At 36.3% G+C, this 23,599-nt stretch overlaps 1 protein-coding gene across 4 annotated transcripts in view; it reads right to left on the minus strand.

The window, feature by feature from the left end:
• Positions 1-23,599, minus strand: part of BRWD1 (bromodomain and WD repeat domain containing 1) — a 59,491-nt gene that overhangs the window by 22,042 nt on the left and 13,850 nt on the right. For all 4 annotated transcript variants that reach the window (XR_010825514.1, XM_066978892.1, XM_066978890.1 and 1 more), the window contains 17 exons: positions 21,137-21,235; positions 19,970-20,120; positions 19,220-19,354; positions 17,761-17,889; positions 16,264-16,489; positions 15,640-15,822; positions 14,138-14,321; positions 13,162-13,255; positions 12,231-12,371; positions 9,957-10,042; positions 8,884-9,079; positions 7,885-8,001; positions 7,670-7,777; positions 7,163-7,287; positions 6,976-7,058; positions 6,413-6,524; positions 1,973-2,034 (listed from right to left, as the gene is read on the minus strand). Coding sequence is in view for 3 of the 4 variants with exons in the window: in XM_066978892.1 (XP_066834993.1) it covers positions 1,973-2,034; positions 6,413-6,524; positions 6,976-7,058; positions 7,163-7,287; positions 7,670-7,777; positions 7,885-8,001; positions 8,884-9,079; positions 9,957-10,042; positions 12,231-12,371; positions 13,162-13,255; positions 14,138-14,321; positions 15,640-15,822; positions 16,264-16,489; positions 17,761-17,889; positions 19,220-19,354; positions 19,970-20,120; positions 21,137-21,235 (2,231 nt within the window). In the remaining variant the exon portion in view is untranslated. The remainder of the gene's footprint in view (positions 1-1,972; positions 2,035-6,412; positions 6,525-6,975; positions 7,059-7,162; positions 7,288-7,669; positions 7,778-7,884; positions 8,002-8,883; positions 9,080-9,956; positions 10,043-12,230; positions 12,372-13,161; positions 13,256-14,137; positions 14,322-15,639; positions 15,823-16,263; positions 16,490-17,760; positions 17,890-19,219; positions 19,355-19,969; positions 20,121-21,136; positions 21,236-23,599) is intronic.

Here is a 23,599-nt window from a genome sequence, read left to right on the forward strand (position 1 = left end):
CACAGATCGGTAGTACAGACTACAGACAGTCCACACCAGTAACAGTTTAGTAAGCAGGCTGCTGAAAACTGAGTTTTCATATGCATATTTATCCTGATCTTGACAATGTTGTGCCTGCCAAGACAAGGGTTGGACATCTCATACTGTATCTCGATAATCATGAGACAGAATTTATGCCTGCAGGTTAAAAAAAGGTAATAAATTAAAGTTGTGACCTGCTAGTCAATCCAACTTCAGTGTTGCTCTTGTCCCACACATTTATCTTAGTAAACTGAATAAAGAAAATTTTGAGAGAAGAGTGGCAAATGTAAGATGCAATTTCAATTCAATTTGTAAGTCATTCAATTGAAGAAGGAACAAAAAGCAAAGGAGAAGGGGTGTAACCTGTTTTATATTATATTACTAATATAATAATGCTTTCTAGGAAAGCATAAAACTTTTCCGTAAGAGCCTTATTTCCCTACTAAATCAAAGAAAGAAGTTGCAATTTGCCTCTGATACAGCCAGTAAATGACAATGTACATACATACTACTACCCAGATCTAGATAAGTGTCTGTAGGATGTCTCTGTCATTACATTGTCACTGTAGCAATTTCAGAAATTCTGGTTCCTTGATATCAAACTTAAGTGGTTAGGAACACTACATTTTATATTTCAAACCACAGAGGGAGAACATCATTAATACTCTCATAAAAAGCAACTTAAACCACTGTATAGAATATTCAGAAGAAATTGATGCTGTTTGTCCTGTTAGCAAAACATAAATATTCTGACCAGTTCGCACGTAAGGCTTGTTATAGAGCTTCTGACAATCATATATGGTAAGCATTAACCAGATCATGATGAATAAGAAGAAAACAGAGCTTTATGTTTGAAGGAGACGGATGTTGGTGATGATAAAATGGAGTGTTTCAATTAAATTTCTGGGGAAAAGAGAACACAATCCTGCTGACTCCTTGTTTTATATAAACTGAAATGTATAAAAATTTTAATTCCATATTTTGAATCCAGACTTGCGGCATTCCTCATCACAAGATGCAACTGAAGCAGCCAGCTCATACTTCAAACATTGGATGGTCAGGTGGCTACTGAGAACATCAAAATGTGTGCAACATAATGGTACTTTATTTATATATGTATATATATATATGTATATATAAAAATGTATATATATAAATATCATAAGCCTTAATATAATAATATCATATATAAATAATTATCATAAACCTTTCTGGCATTTGGGAAACAAGCTAACTCCTGGCAAAGGTGATTAGGAAAATGAATAAATATCCTGTTGACAGCTTATTCAATGATTACTCTCTCAGTATTTCACAAACTTTCCTCCCTTCTCCAAGCTCTTATCATTATCAAGAAGCATTGGAAAACTGAATTGAGTAAGATAAACTAGGAATCCAGCAATTTCATTTAGAATTAATTTGGGTTTGACCAGTAAACCTTGCAAACCGCTGTTTTTAAAGTAACAGTTAACATTTGCTGACTGGAAATTATTTCATATATATTCTTTCCTCCTCCTCCCTCCTATACTGTACCATATTATAGCTAACTATTTTTTTGTTACTTGGGACATTTGCAAAACTTGGCTTTTAGAAATATCAGGCTTTATTGTATTTCAACTATTTCCTTCAAAACTACTTAGGAAGATGGAAAGTTTCAGGGGAAAAAAATAGAGATATATTCAAGATATTTCACCAAACCTGAAGTGAGACTATCTTAATGAGCATTCTTGACTAAAGGCACATAAAAAACCTGCTGATGTTCTTGACATTTCAAAGATAACTACTGCAATACCAGTTCCACCTGTTACATAGATATGCAAAATGGATACTGTACTCAGATGATTCAGTGGCAAGAGTTGCAAAAAAGGTAAGAATCATCTAAGGTCCACTACCCGCATATAACGAAGGGTCTGGAAAGAGAGAGAAGCATATAATTAAGTGAATTTCTACCTACCATTCTCAGATATTGGTTCCATGTCCCACGGACTAAGCTTTTCAACTTCACCGTTGTCCCATCTGATTCACCAAGTTAAAAAAAAAAACAACATACAAGTTAACATTACCTTAAGTTAGAAGTATTTCCTCTGAGCATATTTAATGAAATTCTCCATCACTGCTATTTTTAGGCATTAATAAAAATAAACTGTATGAGTGTATATAAAAAAGCATTAGTTAGTAACCAATTGTGACATAAAAAGGAAAACCTCTTCATAATGAATTTCCAACTAAAATTGTACTCCTGATTTTGGCTTTGCACAACTTATCCAATATAAAAAATCGGTATTACAAATGCTATATCAAGAAGTGTCAGAAAAAATAAGCCATACACTTGGAAAAAAATGAGAACATCAAGCAGAAGACATCAAGAAAACAAAAGGGGAACAGACTTTTTTTCCCAACCACAACAGTAGTTGTGTAAGTCTGTGGAATGTTTCAGAGAAAGGAAGAATAAGAATTGAGGTATCGGGCGTATTAATATTTCATTATCTAAGGCATATCACATTAAGACAAAGAAGAATAAAACGTAGAAACTAAAGTTAAGAAACAGGAAGCAAAAGCAGAGCTAATATTCACAGAGCAACTGCATATTCACTCCGATATTTAACTATTACAGCATTAACATAATAGTAGTCTCCCCAAATCACAGAACATTCAGGCAGATTTTTACATGCTTTTATCAACATCAAAGTTACCAATGAATTTTAGTATTTCAAACATAAGAAATAGAAGAAATGGCCTACTGGATCAGTTCAGTGCCCTGTAGGTCCAGCTACACCAGTAATCTGTCTTCCAAAGTATTAGTCTGAAGCCAGTCTGATCCAGGTACAAGTGCATTCTACTCATACATTCAATATTCACTATCACTGCGTTCCTCTAGGCATGTTATTGAATACATTCCACGTTATTTCCTTTAGTATCTATTTTTTGTCTAATACCTTTACCAGCCTGCTAACACTGCCTGTTTCTGTCAATGAGTACCTCAACACTTCCTTCCTCAGCTGTAGCTACTACAAAGAAAAAAGTCACAAGCATAAACAAGACTACTATTCCCTCAGATGTCCTATCTAACATACCTGCGCTGAAAATTACGTGGAACTTTTTTTAACTAGTCATTCATTTTTATTGGGTCTTTGTTAGTCATTTCTTATAGCATTTTGTTTGTCTTCCTTGAAATGACTTGCATCTTCTAGAGACTTGGGTAGTTCACTACTCACGCCCTACAACATGCTTACGAGGACTCTGGGTAAAGCTGGTCCCAGCTCTGATTTGTGCAGGAGCCCATTACCATTGCTCTAGCCTTAAACATGATTGTTAAGAACCGTTCTTTTGCTCCCTATCATTTAACCAGTTTTCAACACACAAAAACATTTGCTCCAATGCCATATCATCTTAGTTTCTTTAACATCTCTTGGAGAGAAATCCTGCCAAAGGCTTCTCTTAAAACAAACAGAAACCAACAAAAAAATGAACACACAAATACTATGCAATAAAGTTGATAAAGTAAGTATATGCTTACTAAAAAGTCACAGAGTTGCAAAAGGGCCAGAGGCAGAACCTCCCTATAGAGATGCAATGCTAACTCTCTCCTACATCTGGGTTTAACCATACGCTCAATGGTATTATTATCATACATATTATGTATATTATATGCATATACCAGAAACTGCAGTCAAATACATCAGTCTACAGTTCACTGATTTCCCACCAGACCCTTTTCTGCTGGCAGGAGCTACAATCTGCTTGCATACCAGTGCATGATCCAACGGTAGCATAGGTTGCAACTTTGCCAGGAGTTTCAAATTAGAGTTCTTCACATGCCTGATTACATGCCACCTACTTTTGATGACTTAATACATCTAATTTAGTATTGGTCTAATACTTCTTGCATATTTATTTCAAACACAAACTGAAAATTTAGATGATAATCTTCATAATATTTATTAACTAAAAACTCTGCTCATGCAAGAAAACCTCTCTACTATTTTGGACAGTCCATTGATTCAGGAAAACTTTGCTGCATCTACATTCAGCCTGTTTGATTATTTATGAATTAAGAGACTTCTGAAAGCTTGTCTACTGAGTTCTAATCTCAATTAATTCACAATACCTCAAAAGTTATTGTCATAAATAAATTTATACACTACTTCATAATATTTTATGAAAGACCCATTCAGTTCCGCTTAAGCACCATTCATCCAGACAACACAACTTACATAATACCCAGAGCTACTTCTATATAAATACCTATTTTTATGGGGCAAATAAAACAAAACGTTCAATTTATACAACTTCTGTCTATTTATTAACTATTCTACAGTGGTGATGATAATTTGAGATGATGCCTATGTGTGATGACCTGGTTACTGAGAAGACTGACTTTAATCTATTCAGAAGAATAAATCAGGAGTAAGCAATTTGAAGGTATGTGTCAAGTACTCCCTTTCATCTCATTCAAATGAGGTTTCCAACATTCCTTGTCATTGACTGTTCTGAAACCATCTTTTGAAGGTTGTTTTTGGTATGAAATAAAAAGCACTTCTATTGTAATAAAGCTCTGACTCAGAAGCAGTGAACAACTGCAGATGCCCAAAATCTGCTGGATTATCAAAATTACGCCAGTTTAGGAAGCACCTTAACCCAAATCCTGCATGACAAAGACAGACAACTGATTGCAGTTTTTCCAAGACAGAGTTGCCTCCCCCCCACACACACTTTAAATAGATGTAAAATGAAGTGAATTAAAAAATTTCTTTGCATCCAATTTTAAAAGCCTGTGAATGCAAATTAGGAAGCCACTGTTACTGAACCAGATGCAGATACTTTGACAAACAAGACATGAGGTTCTCTAATAAAGGATCATGTTTACAAAAAGAGCCAAGAATCCAGCCAAGTTACTAAATCTATCTACACCTGCAAAACACTCCAGACATTTTCATACAGTGTTTACCTATACAAATGTTAGAAATCTTTTCTAGACAAGTTGTTTGAGAGTCACATTCTTGACAGAAGTACCACAAATTTAGGAAGAGCTCTCTTTTGAGAATGATCTTTAAACACCACCGAATTCCTTAACTATTAAATTTTTAAGCCAACTTCAAAGCAGCTCTGGACTGTGCTCTGTTAAAAGCTAGTGCATTGAAAATACTGAAATATCCTTCAGCACTCAAAGAAGAAAGGAGTCTAGGAAGTTGGCTATAGGCTCTTTTTCATAACTAAAAATGTTATTTTGAACTGGCCAAAAAAGAAACCAAAAACTCATCTGAACTTACTTATAAGGAACAACTGTAATAATATAACAAAACACGTGAAAGGTTTACTGCATGTTCCCCACTGCAACATATCAAAGGGTTTGAGCTATCTTGTAACAGGTAAAAATCCTCTGAGTTCAGATACCAGAATGAAAAGTATTACTACTACCTTTTATTTCAGAGTACTATTTTTTGTTTTTATTTTTTAATTATTTTGGAGTACTTTTCTGTACTGGGGCCTAGTAGGGAGTCATTTTTCAGCACATGCCTACGTCCAAGTATCTTGCTACCAGTTTGAATCTGATGTTCTGGCGTTTCCTGTTCAAGCAGGTTTTTATCCCTACTCTAATATCCCCGTATTTGCCATATTTTGAACAATGCATTTGACACCATATGCCTTCACCTATGCAGTATTATCTCTTGACACGCAGACTGGTCAAATGGATTTCTCTGTCAGACAGTAGCAGGGGGCTACTTTACCTGCAAGTTCTCCTGCTAAATACAACCCAAAGAGGAAAACGCAGGAGAAACCACAAGCCGAATCTGCATAATAGCAAATATGATGGAATACCAATAGGCAGTGAAAGGACAAGTTCTGTCTTCATATTCATTTAGCAAGCATGAGGATAGAGCAACACTTAGAAACATCCTTTACACGAGGCTCAAATGATGGCTTGAAATAAAGTTACAGTTATACTTGTTCTTGTAGACTCAGTGCTAATAGTTCACATAATACACGAAAGACAAAAGTGGGAGAACTTGAAGTGTAAGAATCATGATGTTAATAACAGGAAAGATTCAACATGCCCCATCCAAAACCAATTATCAATGAAGAATAATAATTTATATACATTGGAAATTGCATGGTTTGCTTCATGGAAGATATTCAGCAGTAGTTGTTACAGATCATTTGCAGTTGTGAGAGGTCAATAACTTATTCTATCCTGTTATTCTTCATTTAAAAAGTTGCTTCAAATTATTACAAATTCACATTATGCCAGATTAGCAACTTTAAGGCATTCAGAAGTGATAATATGGCCAGTAAAATCATTAAACAACTTTCATATTCTTATACCAATAGTCTAGCTACATAAAAGGCAATCCACACTACTAATATCAGAAGTCTAAAACCCTTTTATACTTACTTTACACTGTAACACTGAAAATGACTATCTGGATATTGAGGCTGATACGGTTCTTGACCCAGCACTGTTCCAAACCACCATGCATCATCAATAATGGATCGGAACCTGTCAGCTAGAACAACACCAACAAAAAAGTCTGATCCTGTATTCTATTAACAAGAGTTACTTAAATACACTTCTTCTGTTCGTAATTAAAACCTTTTTAACAATGTATTTCAGTTTAAAGTCCTAAAAATACTGATACTCAGTAAAGATGAGACAACCTATTATGCCAAAAAATGTTACGTTAAAACTGCTTGCTACTTAACTACAAAACAAGAAAAGACAACACTAGAACCTCACTTTATGTTTTAAAGACTTCATCTTAGATCTGTGGTAACCCCTCCAAAATACTTAGTACTGGCACTAGTAGTTTCGTAGTTCAAAAAGGCAGAAGAAACTTACATAACAGAAAACCCTTTGAAATTACAAGCAAATAACTAGCATATCCAGTAATTAGACAAGGATATTTTTATTTATTTCAGAGTTCTTTTGTCAAACATTCAGAGAACAAACGGACTTACAGGCTTGCCAGTTCCTTTGCCGTGCTTCATCATAGAACTGACGTAATATAAGGAAGTCGATAACATCTGGCATATCATGGTATCTAGGTTAAAAAGAAATTGCTTTCAGATGTGTACCTTGGGGTTTTAGGAAGAAGCTTTAAGAAATATTTTTGAATACTTTTCAGGAAAATAAAGATGCACATACTTGATGGAGAATGATTTGTCTGTATGTTTTCCAGTGGCATGATCTATAAAGGCAAGCTTGAGGCAACACAACGTGGGAGGACCAACCTCGTATCTAATTCCAACAATTTTTACCAACTCCTGATCCTACAGGCAAGAATGAACAGTTTCAGAACGTATTACCCTTTGGTCTATGCACAGAACTATTAACTTAATAATAGTTTAACCAAACACATGATTTGTACCCACATCCAAAATGGCAAAAATATTGACACAATTTTTGAGATTAATGAAACACGCCTATCAGACTCAGAAATATTAGAACAACTATTTATAGTCAGGCTTCCCACGTGTAACTTCAAAGCTATTCTAATAATTGAAGACAATTCTCCCTCTTGCTTTCATAGGAAAGCATTATAAGGCAAATGGCATAACCTCAGAAATTAATATTTTGAAACAAATTTAACACAACACTTTTCATTCACAGACTACTAGTACTGAACTCACAACATCTTCAATGCAGACCTACCCTAAGGACTACTTTTCTCCAAGGCTCCTTGTGGGGATTCAGTTCATAAATGTTATTTCTTCTAACTGCTTCAATGTAAGCTTCATGTCCTTGTCGAAAATATATTACCTTAAAACAAACACAACAACACAACAAAACAATAGTAAATGTTTCTCCATATTTAGTAACAATAGTAATATGTAAGTAGCATAGGAGATTTTAATAAATATTCTTACTTCATCACCCATCTGAGGGACAAATGGCGATCTCCGAAGAGCTGTGTCTGTTATCCAAACTGGAGGATGCCAGTCATATGACAGTTCCGAGTTTACTGGTTCTGATGGAGCATTAGCCTTCACATTTAAGAGACAGCAAAGTTAGACATGAAACCTTGCTGACAGGACATGAAAAACAACAATTTGGCAGATAAAAGTTTACGTTATGAAAGACAGATGTACATTTCTGAAACTTGTTATTAAAATTCCTTCAAGGCTTTCCTCAAATTGTAACTGTATTTGTAGTACTCACACCACGTAGAAGATTTGAGTGAGCAAGATAACTATTTTGTAGCTCTCCAGAGAATCAAAGCCTTATAATTTAGATGGCATTCTTGGTGCCCAAAAAAAAATCTTATCAAGCTGCAAGAAACTATCTGAAGATGGAAAATTATGAGAGAGATCACAAAGTCATTTCAAAGGCCTTGTATACTTACATACTTGACAATATACATCTTTAATTCATTCAGTTCTGGGGGCAGATAAGTTACTTCTGCCCACCCAGAGCATCTTAAAATAGAGCTATAACCAGATTCTTTTGAAGCAGCATTAGCCTAATATCAGAAGCAACAGCGTAATTAAATAAACCAAGTACTTATTCAGTAAATATTAATATTAAAACAGTTGCAAATAATTTAGAGAAATATCTTGAAGAAAGTGAAATGATTGAGAGAAAATGGCCAAAAATAATTGTTTCAAATTGAAAAATAGAACAACTATTTAACTTAAAAACTTAAGGAACTTGAAAAAAAAGTAATTTTTGTAGTTCACAAAAAATAAAAATTCAACTCAATCAGTAAGTATCCTGGATTTTGAACGTTATCAGATTAATCAAGAGCACACTATTTAGTGATAACTTTCTTGTCTAATGGCAAAAGCCATTACTTCACAAGTTTCCAGTGATAAAGTCTAAAACCTAACAGAAATCTATTAAAAAGATAGAAGAAATCAGTTGTATACCCCCTCCTGCTTTTTTGGTCTGGGCTTTTTTCTCCTTTTTCTTCTTCTTCTCTTTGGAGGAGATGATTTCTCTGCTGACACTTCATCTTCTGAAGTACTGCAGTATCTGATAGCTTTCCGTCGAGAAGTCCGTACAGGAGGTTGCAGGTTAATCCCTGCATCAGCGATCCAGTCAGAGTACCTGCTTGAAGAATCACTGACAACAGTGGACAGGATCAGGGAAGAATACAAACGCAGAATTGAGTTGTCAACACTTTAGAACACTAAGTTCTCTCTGACAAATATCTGCCAATACAGATTATTTTAGAATGTAATATCAGAAGAATTATCAAATTTCTTTGAACTTTTTAAAATTATTTGATATTTTGCTTAATTTTCTGTGAAAACAGAAATTTAAGGCATGTTTTCCACAGCAAAGTCACCCAGTAAATTCTAAAATTATAAATTTATTCAAGAAAGTTGTGCATTGACAGTTTCGGGGACTAGTTAAAAGCCATGCCTACAGAAACATTAAAGCCAAGAGTTACTCAAATTTTTCAAAGACAGTTCAGTTATACAAATCTCACAGGTTCACATTTGTGTTTACCAGTGTTTTTTAATCCTACTACTACACAGTTCTAGAAAGAATATTTAGAAAGCCATATTAAAACCATTAAAAATGCATCTGCTACTTCAGTTCTAAATAAAATTATAACCTGAAACAAACAGAAAAAGTTTGGTTTTGATGAATATTTTCAACCAACCATTTTCTTAAGCACAAGCAACTGACTGTTGCTAGGTTCTTCAAAAACAAAAAATAAAACCAAAATCCCACAGCATTAGAAACATGCTAGTTCATCGCCATTTGCCTTGCCATCTAGCAAGAAAATCCAGCAAGTGAAAGGATTAGAAATTACATTAATAGACAGAGGTGTTTGTGCAAAACAGAAGACTAAATAACGACAACAGCGACACTGCAATATTGTAACCTAGAAGTATTACATATGAATCACACTAGAACTTCATACAACTTTGACTTGACAAAATTCATGTGAAATTTGTGACAGTAAAAGTTAGAATTTGTTTGCTTTTACCTAGAGCTATTAGTGTTGCTTTTCTTGTCACTTCTCCATTCTTCCTCTTCATCAGATGAGCCAGAGCCCTCACTTTCTTCAGCTTCCTGAATTTAAAAATACACATCTGAGTCAAACAAAACTTTCTCACAGCACGTTTTAGTGGTTAAACATAAAACAAGTTCTCCATTCATGTTTGCCTATTATCAGGTTAGGAAGAAATCTAGTAAAAAAGAGCTGTTAATACGGAAACAAAAGTACTTCCTTCTTGTAACTTACTCTACTTCAACTTAACCTATTAACCTCAAGACTGCACTATTAATCACTAACTTCTATACATCCACTCCTTTTATTAGCCAAGAGTGGATCTACCTGCTGTAGCCTGTCTTCACAAAGCAATGCTTTCATCCCCCTACCATATGATAGGCCTATTTTTTTTTTTTTTTTACTAATCTAAGTTCACACTGTTTATCAGAATGAACTAGATTGTGATTTTGATTGTTTTGAATTGCAGACTGACGCTGCCACCAGGTCATGTAAAACATACAATAAGATCTAACTCCCTAGAATGCAAAGGAAGAATTTAACAATTGCAACAGGAACAAGTCAAGGAAAGCTGTTATGTCTCCCATCCAAACACAGCCTGGGTATATTCTGTTACAGGAGAAACATTTGTATATTTTTCTTTAATTCAGGTGTTTTTTTTCTCATTTTAGTATTAACTGATTGGTTATTTTCATGCATACATTTAAATGCAAAACTAAGTAGTCCAGATATAGTAAAATATATGACAACATAAGCAATATCCTGACTGTTGTTAAACATCTACATTAACTTCACGTTTAAATAGTTTCCATAACTGAAGTGACTAAATATAATGCATTGCTCATGTCTCCAGCTGTATACTGTCAAGAAAAAAAAAAAGATCTGACTTGCAACTTCAAGTTCAATACTGTTTGAACTAGTCCAACATGATAGTTTGTTCAGTTTGTCAGAGTAACTGAGTCAACAGTTTCCCCCATAAAACCAATGCTGTTCATACAGCATATAGGATCTTTTATCCTACAAATAGCAGGATTTAAAAAGCAACCCTTTTTCCTACATTTACCAAAGCTCATTTTTGTATCATTCATTTTCTTTTTTTTGTTTGTTTGGTTTTGTTTGTTTGTTTGTTTGTTTTTTAATAGACATTATTTTCACAACGTAAGAGATTTCAAAAATTGATTTCTCTGCCATAAGAAACTTGTATAATAATCATGTTACAAATTGGAAAACTAAAAGCACAGAAGACTGGATGTCAGAAGTTCTAACATCACTTCAAATATTCTTAAGTGTATGTAGTATTTACATGACAGTGCATACTGCTCACTTACTTGTTTGCAGTTTGAGTGCTTAGAATTTGTCAGGTGCCAGAAGTCTCCTGTCAACTCCCCTTCCACCAACTTCCCAAATTAAATAAATTTAATGAAAAGTTCAAGTTTCCCTTAACGTTATTTTTTTTGTTTGTTTGTTTTTAAACACACTGGAGTTCTTCATTAAGAGGCCAAGAAAAGAGTCTTTTTCCAAATAAAAACATCTTTCTTACAGCATTACCTTATCTCCTGAATGACCCCGCTTCATTCACCATTCTCCGCCACAACAGAGACTAGCAAAAAAAATCTGTCCTTGTCAACTCCTTCCCTCTTTTCCAGTTTGAGACTATTTACTTGTGTGCAAGGCAAAACAACTGCAGTGCAAACAGCCATAGCACTCATTTACAGCATCTGATACCATAACAGTCAAAACCTCCTGTTATTCACAGCAAAGCTGTGCTTCATCCCTTAAACTCTGAGCCAGGACTCAGCCAATATAAACAGACTCTGCAGAAGAATTCCTAGACCATAAAAACTCTTTAAATTTAAAACTTTGCAGTTTTAGGTATGCACACAAATTTAGAAGGTTTTCACAACGAAAAAGAAAAAAATCTAAAATCCCAATCTCAGCTTAAGCCAACCTCAGCACTGTACACTGGGTTTTTTTGCATTGGTCTGTAGATTTGACTTAGAAGGTTCTCAGCAAAAATGGTTTAGTCATTTCTGAAGTAACATGAAAGATTATCACTATTAAGGCAACAAAGAACTAGGTTCGAGAAATATTACAGTTTACATTAACAATAATGTTGCTTACAGAAATTATTTCCCTAAAATAAGAGGAGGTTTTGTTACTACTTTGTCTTAAGAGAAAAATGACATTTTTATGAAACCTCACTTATTAAGAAACTTGAGTTCACAATACAGAAGTTAAAATAGAACTTACCTGCTCCATCAAACCAAGGCAGTCCTCTCTCTCCTCATCAGAGGAATCAAGTTGTTCAATGTTATTCCGTGTTCGGTAATTTGGATATTTCCGTCTATGCAGTCTACGCTTAGACTGTATTAATGAAGACTCGGAGTCACTCTAATTTATGTAGAAAGTACAAAAAAAGTTACACAAAAATATATACTTGGCAAACATCTTACGGGGGTCAAAGGGTGTATAAAAAGCACTGATTAACATAAAAACTAAAATGGCCTCATTGCATCACAGCCTTATCACATCACAATTCTTTTTCACAAGAAATAATTTTACTGTAAGCCATTTGTTTTAAATTCCCAGCTCCCAATTTAAGATTTGACAGCTGTTCTAAGAAATTGCTCTTTCTAGACTACTGCAAGCAATAGATCAATTCACATCACTTGACAAATATCAAGAATCAAGATCAGAAATCCTCAACTCCTCCCAACTACGGGAATCATGCAGTACAGTTCTTGTATCAAGCTGTTCTGTACTGCAAGACACAATGAATCAGGCCACAACCTTATAAAGCCAGGCCAGTAACCAATTTTTCCTTCTTACTGATCTCTTCCAAAAAATAGAAAATGAAAAAATTGTTCAAAGTAGGGCAACTCTGATAAAAATTAACCATACACAAAACATTGTAAACTAAAGTAAAACTGCATAGAGCATCACAATATAGCCTATAATTCTTCTTCAAACATAGGATCTTGAACACTCTCGCTTGCATGTCAATGCTTTAGCGTGGACCTGCACAACTGGAAGCAAACCTCGACCTGCAATGAGTGGAAGATGATTCACCAGGAACCTTTGAAGACTATACCTTCAGGAAGTGTCTGCTTTCATTTTTTTAAGAGCATGATTTGTCCTAATCCCATGCAGAACACCTGTTTTCCTAAAAGATGCTGCATACCTTTTCGAATGACTGGAATGACTTCCTTTTCTTCTCTGCCGCATAAAGATCTCTCTCTTCTTCCCCTTTTGCAGTTCGATATTCTTCCTGCTTCCTACAAGGATGGCAAGAAAATCTAATTCTTTATCTCTTTTAACAATATTGAACTTAAGCAGTCCATTTTCTTAAAAAAGAGCTATATAAAAAGCCCTAACACCTAATTCCATTACATTAATTCCAGACATTAATTATTGTTCAAGTGCCTAAGACATAACACAAGTCCTCTCACTTCCAGATAGGGTAAAGAAGTTGGATATTAAAAAAAAAAATCTTCCTCACAAATATCAGAATATAATTAACTTCTGCAACCCCATTTTGAATCTATATTCTTCCCTTTGTAATCTTTCTACCTCCAAGTATTCAACACTGGGAAGGCTTTTTAAAAACTTCAGCGTTGTTGGAACACGTGGTTGTATCATTAAGAAGAATTGTTTACATATCAATATTATTTCTCCTTTTTCACAGATGTGGACTGATAGTACTTTTGAAATCAATCTAACTTCTTTTCCATTGAAGAACCTGTGCTGTTCTGAATTTCACAGTACACCTCTTGGCTTTAGCATATCAAGTGTGCAATGTTGCTTCTGGTCATAACACATTGTGCTTTTCTGAGACTTAGCAATGGCAATCTCTCCAAACTCTTCCACGTATATAAATTTAACCTACACCCCTTTCTTCTGAAAAAAGCATCTTGGATATCTGTCCTTTGAGATGACTCGAAATATTGAAATGTTGGCGAATCACTCTTTAATAAACTAATTTTCCATTCTTTTTGAATGGACTTCACAGTTAAGAGCTTTAAACACAGCTGTCCATTAAATTATTTTAATTCATACCATATGCCTACTTCAATTTAGTTAATAACACTAGATTTAAAAATAATAGCATGATACATTCTCTCTAGTCATGTCAGCAGCTTAGTCAGCTGTCTACAGACCTGAGTAAGCTTGGTGGTATTTCTGGTACAACAACTCTTCGTCTCCAAGCCTGAAGGTCTCGCTCAGTAGCCATCTGGCTTCGTGGAGCATTTTGATGCATCTGACGCACACCTTCAACTTGCCCACTACGGCGCAGACCGATATTGGGAGGAGACTGGATGTCCAGACTTGGTCTTCTAAAAACTAAAATGCACAAGCAAAAACATTTCTTCTAGACTACGCAGAATGGGAACCTTAGTTTTTATCTCTAGTAAGAACAAACAACACTTTTTTTTTTTTTTTTTTACCTCCATGATCCTAGAGCATAGGGATCATATTTAGGAAGTTATCTGTCTTGTAGAACATGCAGTGACAGTACACATATGCTTTTTAAATGGTTGTTTCTACTACTACTTTAAAACAAGTGAAAGTAAGCATAATGTGACAGGTGTTTTTCTGAACTATTTCAGGCAGTGACGTTCAAATAAGCAATCTTCCTGTAGTTGACCGTATGTAATTAAAAGTACGTGGACACGCATCATTAAGTTTCCAGTTTAAATTTGCAAAGATGGAAGAAGAGACCCCAGTTTGAATAATAGTAAAATACTGGTTCTCTTTTAAAGTTTTCAGAATAAATGTAGTTCCTGTAAATGACATCTGCATACTCTACGCATATTGCTAAAAGCACAGCACTCTACAATAAATATAATTAATGTTTTTTGAAAGGAACAGTGAAAGGCTTTGTTTTGCAATTTAATCACAGCATTAACGGTGTTTTAGAGAAGAAAAAACATCTTAACCAGATATCACCGTTAAGAGAAAGTTGGTCACCAAAACAATGTCCAAGTTAAAGTCCTTTGGAAATAGAACAGAATAATTCAGTTGGAAGGGGCCTACAAAGATCATCAAGTGTAACTGCCTGAGCACCTCCGGGCTACCCAGAAGTTAAAGTATATGAATGAAGGTACTGTCCAAACATCTCTCAAACACTGAGAAGCATGGAGCAACCACCACCACCCTAGGCAGCCTGTTCCAGTGTTTGACCACACTCACAGTAGAGAAATGTTTCCTAACGTTCATCCTGAGCCTCCCCTGGTGCAGCTTAGTGCTGTCACCACGTGCCCTACTGTTGGTTCCCAGGGAGCCGAAGTAAGCACCTCCCTCTCTGCTTCCCCCCTCAGGGAGCTGCCGAGAGCAACGAGGTCACCTCTCAGCCTCCTTTCCCCCAGACTGGACAACCTGTGTCCTCAGCCTCTCCCCACAGGAGATGCCTTCAAGCCCTTCTAACAACTTTTCTGCACTCCTCAGGACACATTCAAGTATCTTAACATCCTTTTTATATTGTGGAGCCCTGAGCTACACACAATATCCAAGGTGAAGCCACACCAACATTAAATACAGGAGGAGGATCATCTCATGACTTACCTGTCCAGAAAACTCTAGTGGATTTTATAATCCATTTCACACAGTAATACAAATGGAGATAAAACAAGCAGCTAAGAACATATCAGCAAGTACTAACCTCTTCTAGGCGTTCCTTCATTCTGTGGGCCACCTGAAGCAGCTTCTTGATCTGCTCCAATTCTTTGATCTTGTTGTAGCTGTAATTGTCTAATCATGCCATCAAGAATGCTGGGCTCCATGCCTTGTTCATCCTGATCAACCGTCTGTTGGCCTATAACTTGTTCAACCACTTCTCCATCACCTTTCAAGTGTAACAGAATGACAAAATGAATGGGTTACCTGACTGATGATGGCAAATGATTTAATCTTTGTTCACATCACAGTGAGACACGTTCTGCAACTAAACACAACAAAAACAACTCTGGAAATGATTCAACTTACTTATTCTCAAATGAGACATTTATGGAGCCTAAAACTCAAACACAGTTTATGCATGCCAGCTCCAGGAGGAAAAAAAAAAAAAAGACATTCAGTTGAGCTCCTTTTTTTTTTTGGTTGTTTAAAGTAGTATTCACTTTGGGATCCTTCAGCATCCCTAGTGAACAAAAATACACGTGATAGTTGTAAACGTGCAAGAAAAACACCGTATTTATATCACGTGTCATATCTACTTTCTTCCCACGCAGAATTACTGCAGCACGGCTAAGTTTTGGATGTACATCTTTAGCAAGAACGTTCTTACTTGTTGCTACATATCCAAGTTGAGGAATCAAATGTTCATCTGCACAATTCTCTCTTCCTGGCACCAATCTTTGATATCTTGTTGGATGAGGGTTTCCATCCACATCTACTAAGAAGGGAGGGGGCATGAGATGAGGAGCCTGTTGAGTCTGCTCATCTAGGACATAATTGTTAGAGTCTCGAATAAGTGGCCGATAGTCAGTGTGGAAGAACATCTGATCAGGAATCTAGAAAGAAATGAAGAGTTTATGTTGTCAGTTGGAAAGAAAAAAAAAGAGGTGTGCTAGAGAACATAAAAGAACAAGTGACACTAACTGAAATATCTAAAGCCACCTTAAAAGGTAAAAGGGTAAGTTCTGAACTAGAAGAGTTATGCATCACTACTATAACCTGTGTGTTGCAGTACTCTCATTTTTGATAATGCAAACGCTTTTAGAAAACAATAAACTGCAGTAACTTTAAACGGCACTTAAAACCTCTACACTTTAAACTCAAAATATTTTACATCCCATTCTAATTTTTTCCACGCAATTAAGAAAGCTTCCTTGATTTCTGTGCAAGGAAATCATCATCTCAAGTTCAACGTAAGTTCTCAAAGTAAAGTTCTTTCTTAATCATGCAACGTCCACCAGAAAAGTTTTCTGCAACTGAACAGTCTGTTAAGTCCATGCAGCTGAAGGAAAACAGTTACACAAGTATTAGATCATAGTCAGAATCTTTGCTCCCAGAGATGATGAGCAAGATGAAGAGAGTAAGTTTCAATTTCAGCTAAGAATGTAAAACAAGAAAAAAAATCTTTAAAATGACAAACATAGAATTACCATTGCAACTTTAAAAAAATTGAGGGGGAAGTGAAGAAAAGCATAGGCCAGAACTGCACTTTTGAGAGCTATTTCAAGAGAACAGAAACACATGTTGATACATTCAAAAAAGCAAAGCATTCGATCCTATATACATTTTCCTAGTATTTCAAAGTCAGCAGTGTTGGCTGCATATTTACTTTTGCTTAGACTGCTACAGTGAATTTGGGTTTGAGTAATAAAAGGTCTAAAGAACTGCAAGTTCTAATAATGAAAACAAAACAGCACATTATTCTTAACATAGAAACATTCTGCTTTTTGTTAATTTGGTAGGAGTGCGGTAAACTTTGTGATACATTCCAGCCTTCAAACATTAACCTATTTTGAGAAATCAGAAATAACAGTAATATGTTCTCAAACAATTAACATGCAAATTAGGTGGCTGGGAGATGAATAGATTTATTTCAGGAAAAGTTTACTAACTACTCCCCAGAGGAATGTTATGACACTGGTTGTTTCTGCCGTGCCAGGACCATATATATAAGAGAACTCACAGGCATCAAGAAACATGTTATATTTAGATCCACTACACATATAAAACTCTTTTTTTACATGCGATGTTTTAGAGGAATTAACATAACTAATCTAATTTCAGTTAGAAGCTTAAATAAACAGTTCTAATAAAAAGCTGAACTTACCTTTTCATAAGGCCTGCTACAGCCAAAACCAAATATCAACAGATGCCCATGAGAATCTGTACATGCAAAATGTTGCCCATCTGGTGAAAATTTACAGTCAAAAACAGCACCGTGTCCTTGGCCTTCAATCTAGATTGAAGGAAAAAAACTCAAGACGATTTTATCAAATTTTTTGAGCAAACAATAATGCAGCATCAAAAGTTAGTTATTCTATCAAAAGCAGCCAAGCACTTCTCAGATACCTCCATTAAAGCACAGATAATGCTCTGTCACTTCAGTTTATTTCGCCTCCCTGATATATTAAGTTCTGAATTATACAATTTTAAAAGGTGGGCACTAAAGGGTATGGAAAACCTACTGTTTAAAAAAAAATAATCTTTTTGAGGCTTTTTAGCTGTTAGTATACTACTGAAGAGTAAATTGTAGCTAATATAAACTGATTGTTAAATCACTTTGAAGAAAAGTACAGGGAATCTTAAAGCTTAAGAAAAAAATCCCTTCCTATTGACAGTAACCAGAAAAAAAGATTAAAAAAATTAATATGAACACTGGATCATACTGAAGCCTCGGAGACGATAACCTACTTATAAGCGTTAATCATAAAGCTGTTAAATATAGTGAATATCACAGGAGCTCTCCAAAAGCACTAAGGTTTATGGTAATAACATTATCATTTTTAGAACAGTTGAGGATACCAATACTTGTCTGTATGACTCCTGAAATGATGGTCTGAAACAGGACCCTTTCAGTCTTTTCCCTGAATCCACCTCATCTCCATTATCAACAGTTACTATGAATGAGGCGCAAAATGATCTCTAGGTCAGCAGTAACAAGGAATGGAAAAGTCCCAGTGTTAACTATCTGCAGCACTCACAGATTGGGAAGTGCTGAAGAACAGGTAAAATCAGAATAGCTGAGACCTCAACTATGATGAAAGCAGTATCTTACTTTGCTCCCTCATGCCTCACATTCTTCCCACCTGACTATAAATTCTCACAATTCATCTTCCTTGACTCAGAAGCTTATCAGAGCACCCTGACCTGACTCAACTCAGAAGCCCTAGAGTAAAGAGGTAGTAGTACAAGAAAGAGGGAAATACTTTTCTAGATTAGTGAACTGACTCAGCTTACTAAATGGTCCAGTGATAGGCATCTTATTCAAGGTAGAAACTGGAAGTTGGGAGCAGACAATGGAGGCTACATCAACCTCCTTTTCTGCCACATTACACTATTAAAACTGGCTTTTGTTTACACTGCACATGTAGTTACAGTAGCCACGGAATTCAAAGGTAAAAGTTCTACAAACAAACTGAACTGAATTTTTGCTGGTGTTGCTTTCTGTTTGATTGTTTTCTAAAAAGGTCCAGCAGGTATGCCTGTTGATGACAATTAATTCTCTAACAAGTAACTGAACACAATGCTGTGCGCTGAGAAAAAGTGGAGTTAAAAAAATGTCTTACCATGTTAAAATAATGCTTTGTTTTTGTGCCTTTTGTAATGTCCCATATGAAGATGTTGCCGTCGTGACCTGCAGACAACATTATCCTGGAATCAAAAGGATGGGTCTCCAAGACAAATACTTCATCCGCATGCCCCTAAAATTCAAAATTGCAAGTCACATGCAAACAAAAGGACAAATCCAAATCAACAGGATATTTACAGTAGAGCCTAAAACACTGTACTATCCCCCCCTCACGCTCAGCCTTTTTGAAAGTGAGATCCCTACAAGCTGCCTCCAAAAAATATATGGATTTTTAGAAACTTCACAGCAATTCCACACTATCTGGATCGCTACCTGTATGATTAGAGTAGCATACAGAAAGCAGGGCAGAACTTCTGGCAGCCAGAAACTTATTATCATTTGAAATTTAATCATTTCTTAGATTCAAACGAACTCTGGAAATATGGAGCTTCTACCAAATCAACGTGAATTACTAAAAATAGGCAAGGCTTTTTATTTGTTTGCTTGGTTTTTTTACTCATTTTAATGGAGAGGCAAGTTCAACAAAGTACCTAGGGAAGTCTTGTTCAAAAGCAGGAGAGAGCAGTTAGTTTTGGTTAAAAAAAATAGCTCCAAGAAACACTACGCTTGCCTTACCATTCATATAGAGCTTTCAAGACAAATCAGACCTAATAATGAACTCAGCATGCACATGCCATTCTAAGTATGGAAAGACCATCTACTCCAAAAAGCAAGTAAAATTACATACCACCAAATCATGAAGCAATTGCCCTGTAGAGGAATTCCAAACTTTGAGCAGATGATTATTTACAGCCGTAACAACATAGTTATCATTTTGGTTCCAAGCTATCATGGTTACTTTTGGCTTCATAAATTTGTCCTCTTCTGAACATGTGTCACTATTTTAAAGAGTTACACAGGTATGAGATATTTTTATTAGCCTATCTCAATCTCAAGCTAGAGAAAAATAACCTATTTTTCAGTGTTAACAATCAGGCAAACTATTATTTCCTTATTTTTCTCACCAAACCACATGTATAGGATACCAGGCAGTTCCTCTCAGCATCTTAATTACCTGAAGGAATAGGCTGTCTTTAAAACATACTTTCACACAGAATATTTACATTCCGCATCAACTAAGTAGCCCACCTTACAAAGACTCTCTCAATCATACACAACTATAATTTTACCTACTATGCCAGGAAGATGCCAGTCAAGTCTCAAATACTAATAACTCTATTTCTACCAAAACCACTTACATTTATCCCCCAATCACCTAGTAAAACCTAGGTATCCACCCCCCCAATCTAATCACCTCCAAATTAGTCTCTACAAAAGGTGACTGAGCTTTCATCCACCCTTCAGGTTTATTCAGTGCTGTGTAATATCCCGATCTTCATCTGTAAGGATACTATTCAAACTGCGTGCCACCAGCATACTTCATTAATATGCTTTTTAAAACTGCAAACAGTCAATGAAAATAGTTGGCAAGATCAGTCCTTGATGAAATCCACCTATTATCTTTCATCACCTCTCCTAGAAAAAGCTTATCAAATATATTATTTTTATAAGTTTAATAAGTTCCTCCTCTGATACCATATCAGATGTCTGGCTGAAGGCCAGCTACAGAAAAGTCCTACTGCATTTTCTGTTAACTTTTTGCCTTAACAAATGCAGGCCTGTAATTAATCTGGTTCAGTGTACATTTGAAAGCTATACATTTGAATGCATATTTTTATGCAAGCATAGACAATAATTTAACAAGTTACTACAACACTGAACAGACGTTTCACCCTCCAGAGACCACACCACCCGATCATAACACTGTTAAGTTCTAATTTGTAAGTGTGCTTCATAGTTCTCCAAACCTTCTGACCTCACACAACAGATTAAAACAAGGCAACACTTCACCTACCCTGGTAATCGATCAGACATATCCAACAAAATACTCCTCCATTCTGCTTGTTCAAAACGCCAGATCCGAGCTGTTCCATCTCTACTGCCACTTATGAACCTTGAAGAAGTATTAAAAGATAGTTAAAAGATTTTGTTTTAAAGTATTTTCAGAGGTACACGATGCTACAACTTAAAATATCACAACGAAACACCGGTAAAAGTCGTATCTTCGATTTATGCATGAGAGCTCTTTACAGTTACCTGTTATTAGGTTTCTTTCCAGAAGCCCAGGAAAGCCCCCCAGGGCTCAGCACTGGGATGGATTCAATGCAATATGTTTGTCAAAGATCTGGATGAGGGGATCAAGTGCTCCCTCAGTAACTCTGCAGACAACACCAAGTTAGACAGGAGTGTCGATCTGCTCGAGGATAGCAAGGTTCTGCAGAGGGAGCTGGATAGGCTGGATGACGGGCTGAGGCCAATTGTATGAGGTTCAATAAGGCCAAGTGCCAGGTCCTGCACTTGGAGCGCAACAACCCCATGCAATGCTACAGGCTGAGGAAATAGAGGCTGGAAAGCTGCCCAGTGGAAAGGGACCTGGGGGTGCTGGTCAATAGCTGGCTGAACACGAGCCAGTGGTATGCTCAGGTGGCCAAGAAGGCCAACAGCATCCTGGCCTGTATCAGAAATAGCACGGCCAGCAGGACCAGGGAAGTGATTGTTCTCTGTACTCAGCTCTGGTGAGGCTGCACCTTGAATATTGCTTCACTTGGGGGCCCCCCACTACAAGAAGGACATCGAGGTGCTGGAGTATGTCCAGAGAAGGGCAATGAAGCTGGTGAAGGGTCCAGACAGCAAGTCTTATGAAGAGCAGCTGAGGGAGCTGGGGCTGTTTAGTCTGGAGAAAATGAGGCTCAGGAGAGACCTTACTCTGATCTACAACTACCTCAAAGGAGGTTGTAGCGGGGTGGGGGTCAGTCTCTACTCCCAAGCAAGAAGGGACAGGACAAAGGGAAATGGCCTCAAGTTGCACCAGGGGAGGTTTAGACTGGCACAACGTAAAGGGTTGTGAAGCATTGGAACAGGCTGCCCAGGGAGCAGTGGAGTCATCTTCCCTGGAGATCTTTAAAAGACTTGTAGATGTGGTGCTTAGGGACATGGTTTAGTGGTAGACTTGGCAGTGCTAGGTTAACAGCTGGACTTGATGATATCTGAGGTCTTTTCCAAGCTGATGATTCTGTGATTCTAAAGAGTTTTTCTGAAGTTGAACAACTTGTCAAAACACTCCAAATAGAGAAGCAACTTCCAAAGCTAAACTCAATTCACAACTTTATCCTCAACTCCTTCTCAATTACAATTCTCTAAGCATGTATTTTAAGTAAACTGTTCTGAAACTGCAAAGTATCAGATGCTGATGTAGAGGAAAGGACAGGTCAGCATAACAAAAGCTGAGATGTTCACCCATAGCTGTGCACAGAAGAGAAGACCACTAGGGGTTTTCTCTGAGATATTGAGGTGGAAACCACAGTTCAGGTTTCCATTTCATCAACTGCTGAACTATCAATATAGAAGAATGGAAGTTCCTGAAAAGAGGAACCAAAAAAAACCCAAATCTATCAGACATACAAATCACCTCCCTAGTCCATGACTTATAATCCTGAGAAAGACCTCCCACAGAAAAAGTCTGTGTCCTGGGTATATCATGACTATGTTCTAATTAGCTAGAATTCACTTTAGTAGTATTTTAAAATCCTAAACATATTCCATAGAAAGAGTCACCACGAAAAAGTGCAACAGGGGTGGTGTCCTCAAAGCTGATCCATGCAAGTGAGAGGGATCAGTGCAACACAATGGTACCAAAGGTGAGTAATTACAGAAAACCACACTCAAAATGAAGCCACAAAAACTTATTCTTTTTACAACTTCTAAGCTGAATACTGACTGTTAGCCTTCTTAGTCATAGATGCTTGGCTTTCAGAAAGAGAAAGGACACAAAAATATAGCTGCAACTGATGGTTGCAAATGGAAGTCTGCCCTGAAGGCTAAAATCCCTATTTTAATTTCTGATAGGCCAATGAGAGATCAATTAAGACATTACTCTGAATTTAAAGTATGGATGAAGATTTACAAATGGAATTTACACAACTACTTTTTTTTTATCCCCCAGATGAGCTGTAAAATTGTTGAATTCATTTCCATAAAGAATAATAGTAAGCTAGAAAAAAAAAAGAGCATTAAAACTTATTTTAGACAATTTGCATTGCATTTTCATTGCTTCATATCTTGATCCAATACTTGTTGAAACCAAAAGGGAAGGAGAAGGAAAAGGAGGTTTATGAAGCCACAAATGCATCAGATATGTTAAGAAGTGGCAATATTCCTCCAGATAAGTACAAATTCAACTAGTCCGAAGAGACTGTCTAAAAAAGATCAATAGAAAGCTGAGGTGCACAGCTGCAACTTAACTATACTCTCCTGAATT

This window comes from Anser cygnoides, chromosome 1 (genome assembly GCF_040182565.1).
Source record: "Anser cygnoides isolate HZ-2024a breed goose chromosome 1, Taihu_goose_T2T_genome, whole genome shotgun sequence".
Taxonomy (NCBI): domain Eukaryota; kingdom Metazoa; phylum Chordata; class Aves; order Anseriformes; family Anatidae; genus Anser; species Anser cygnoides.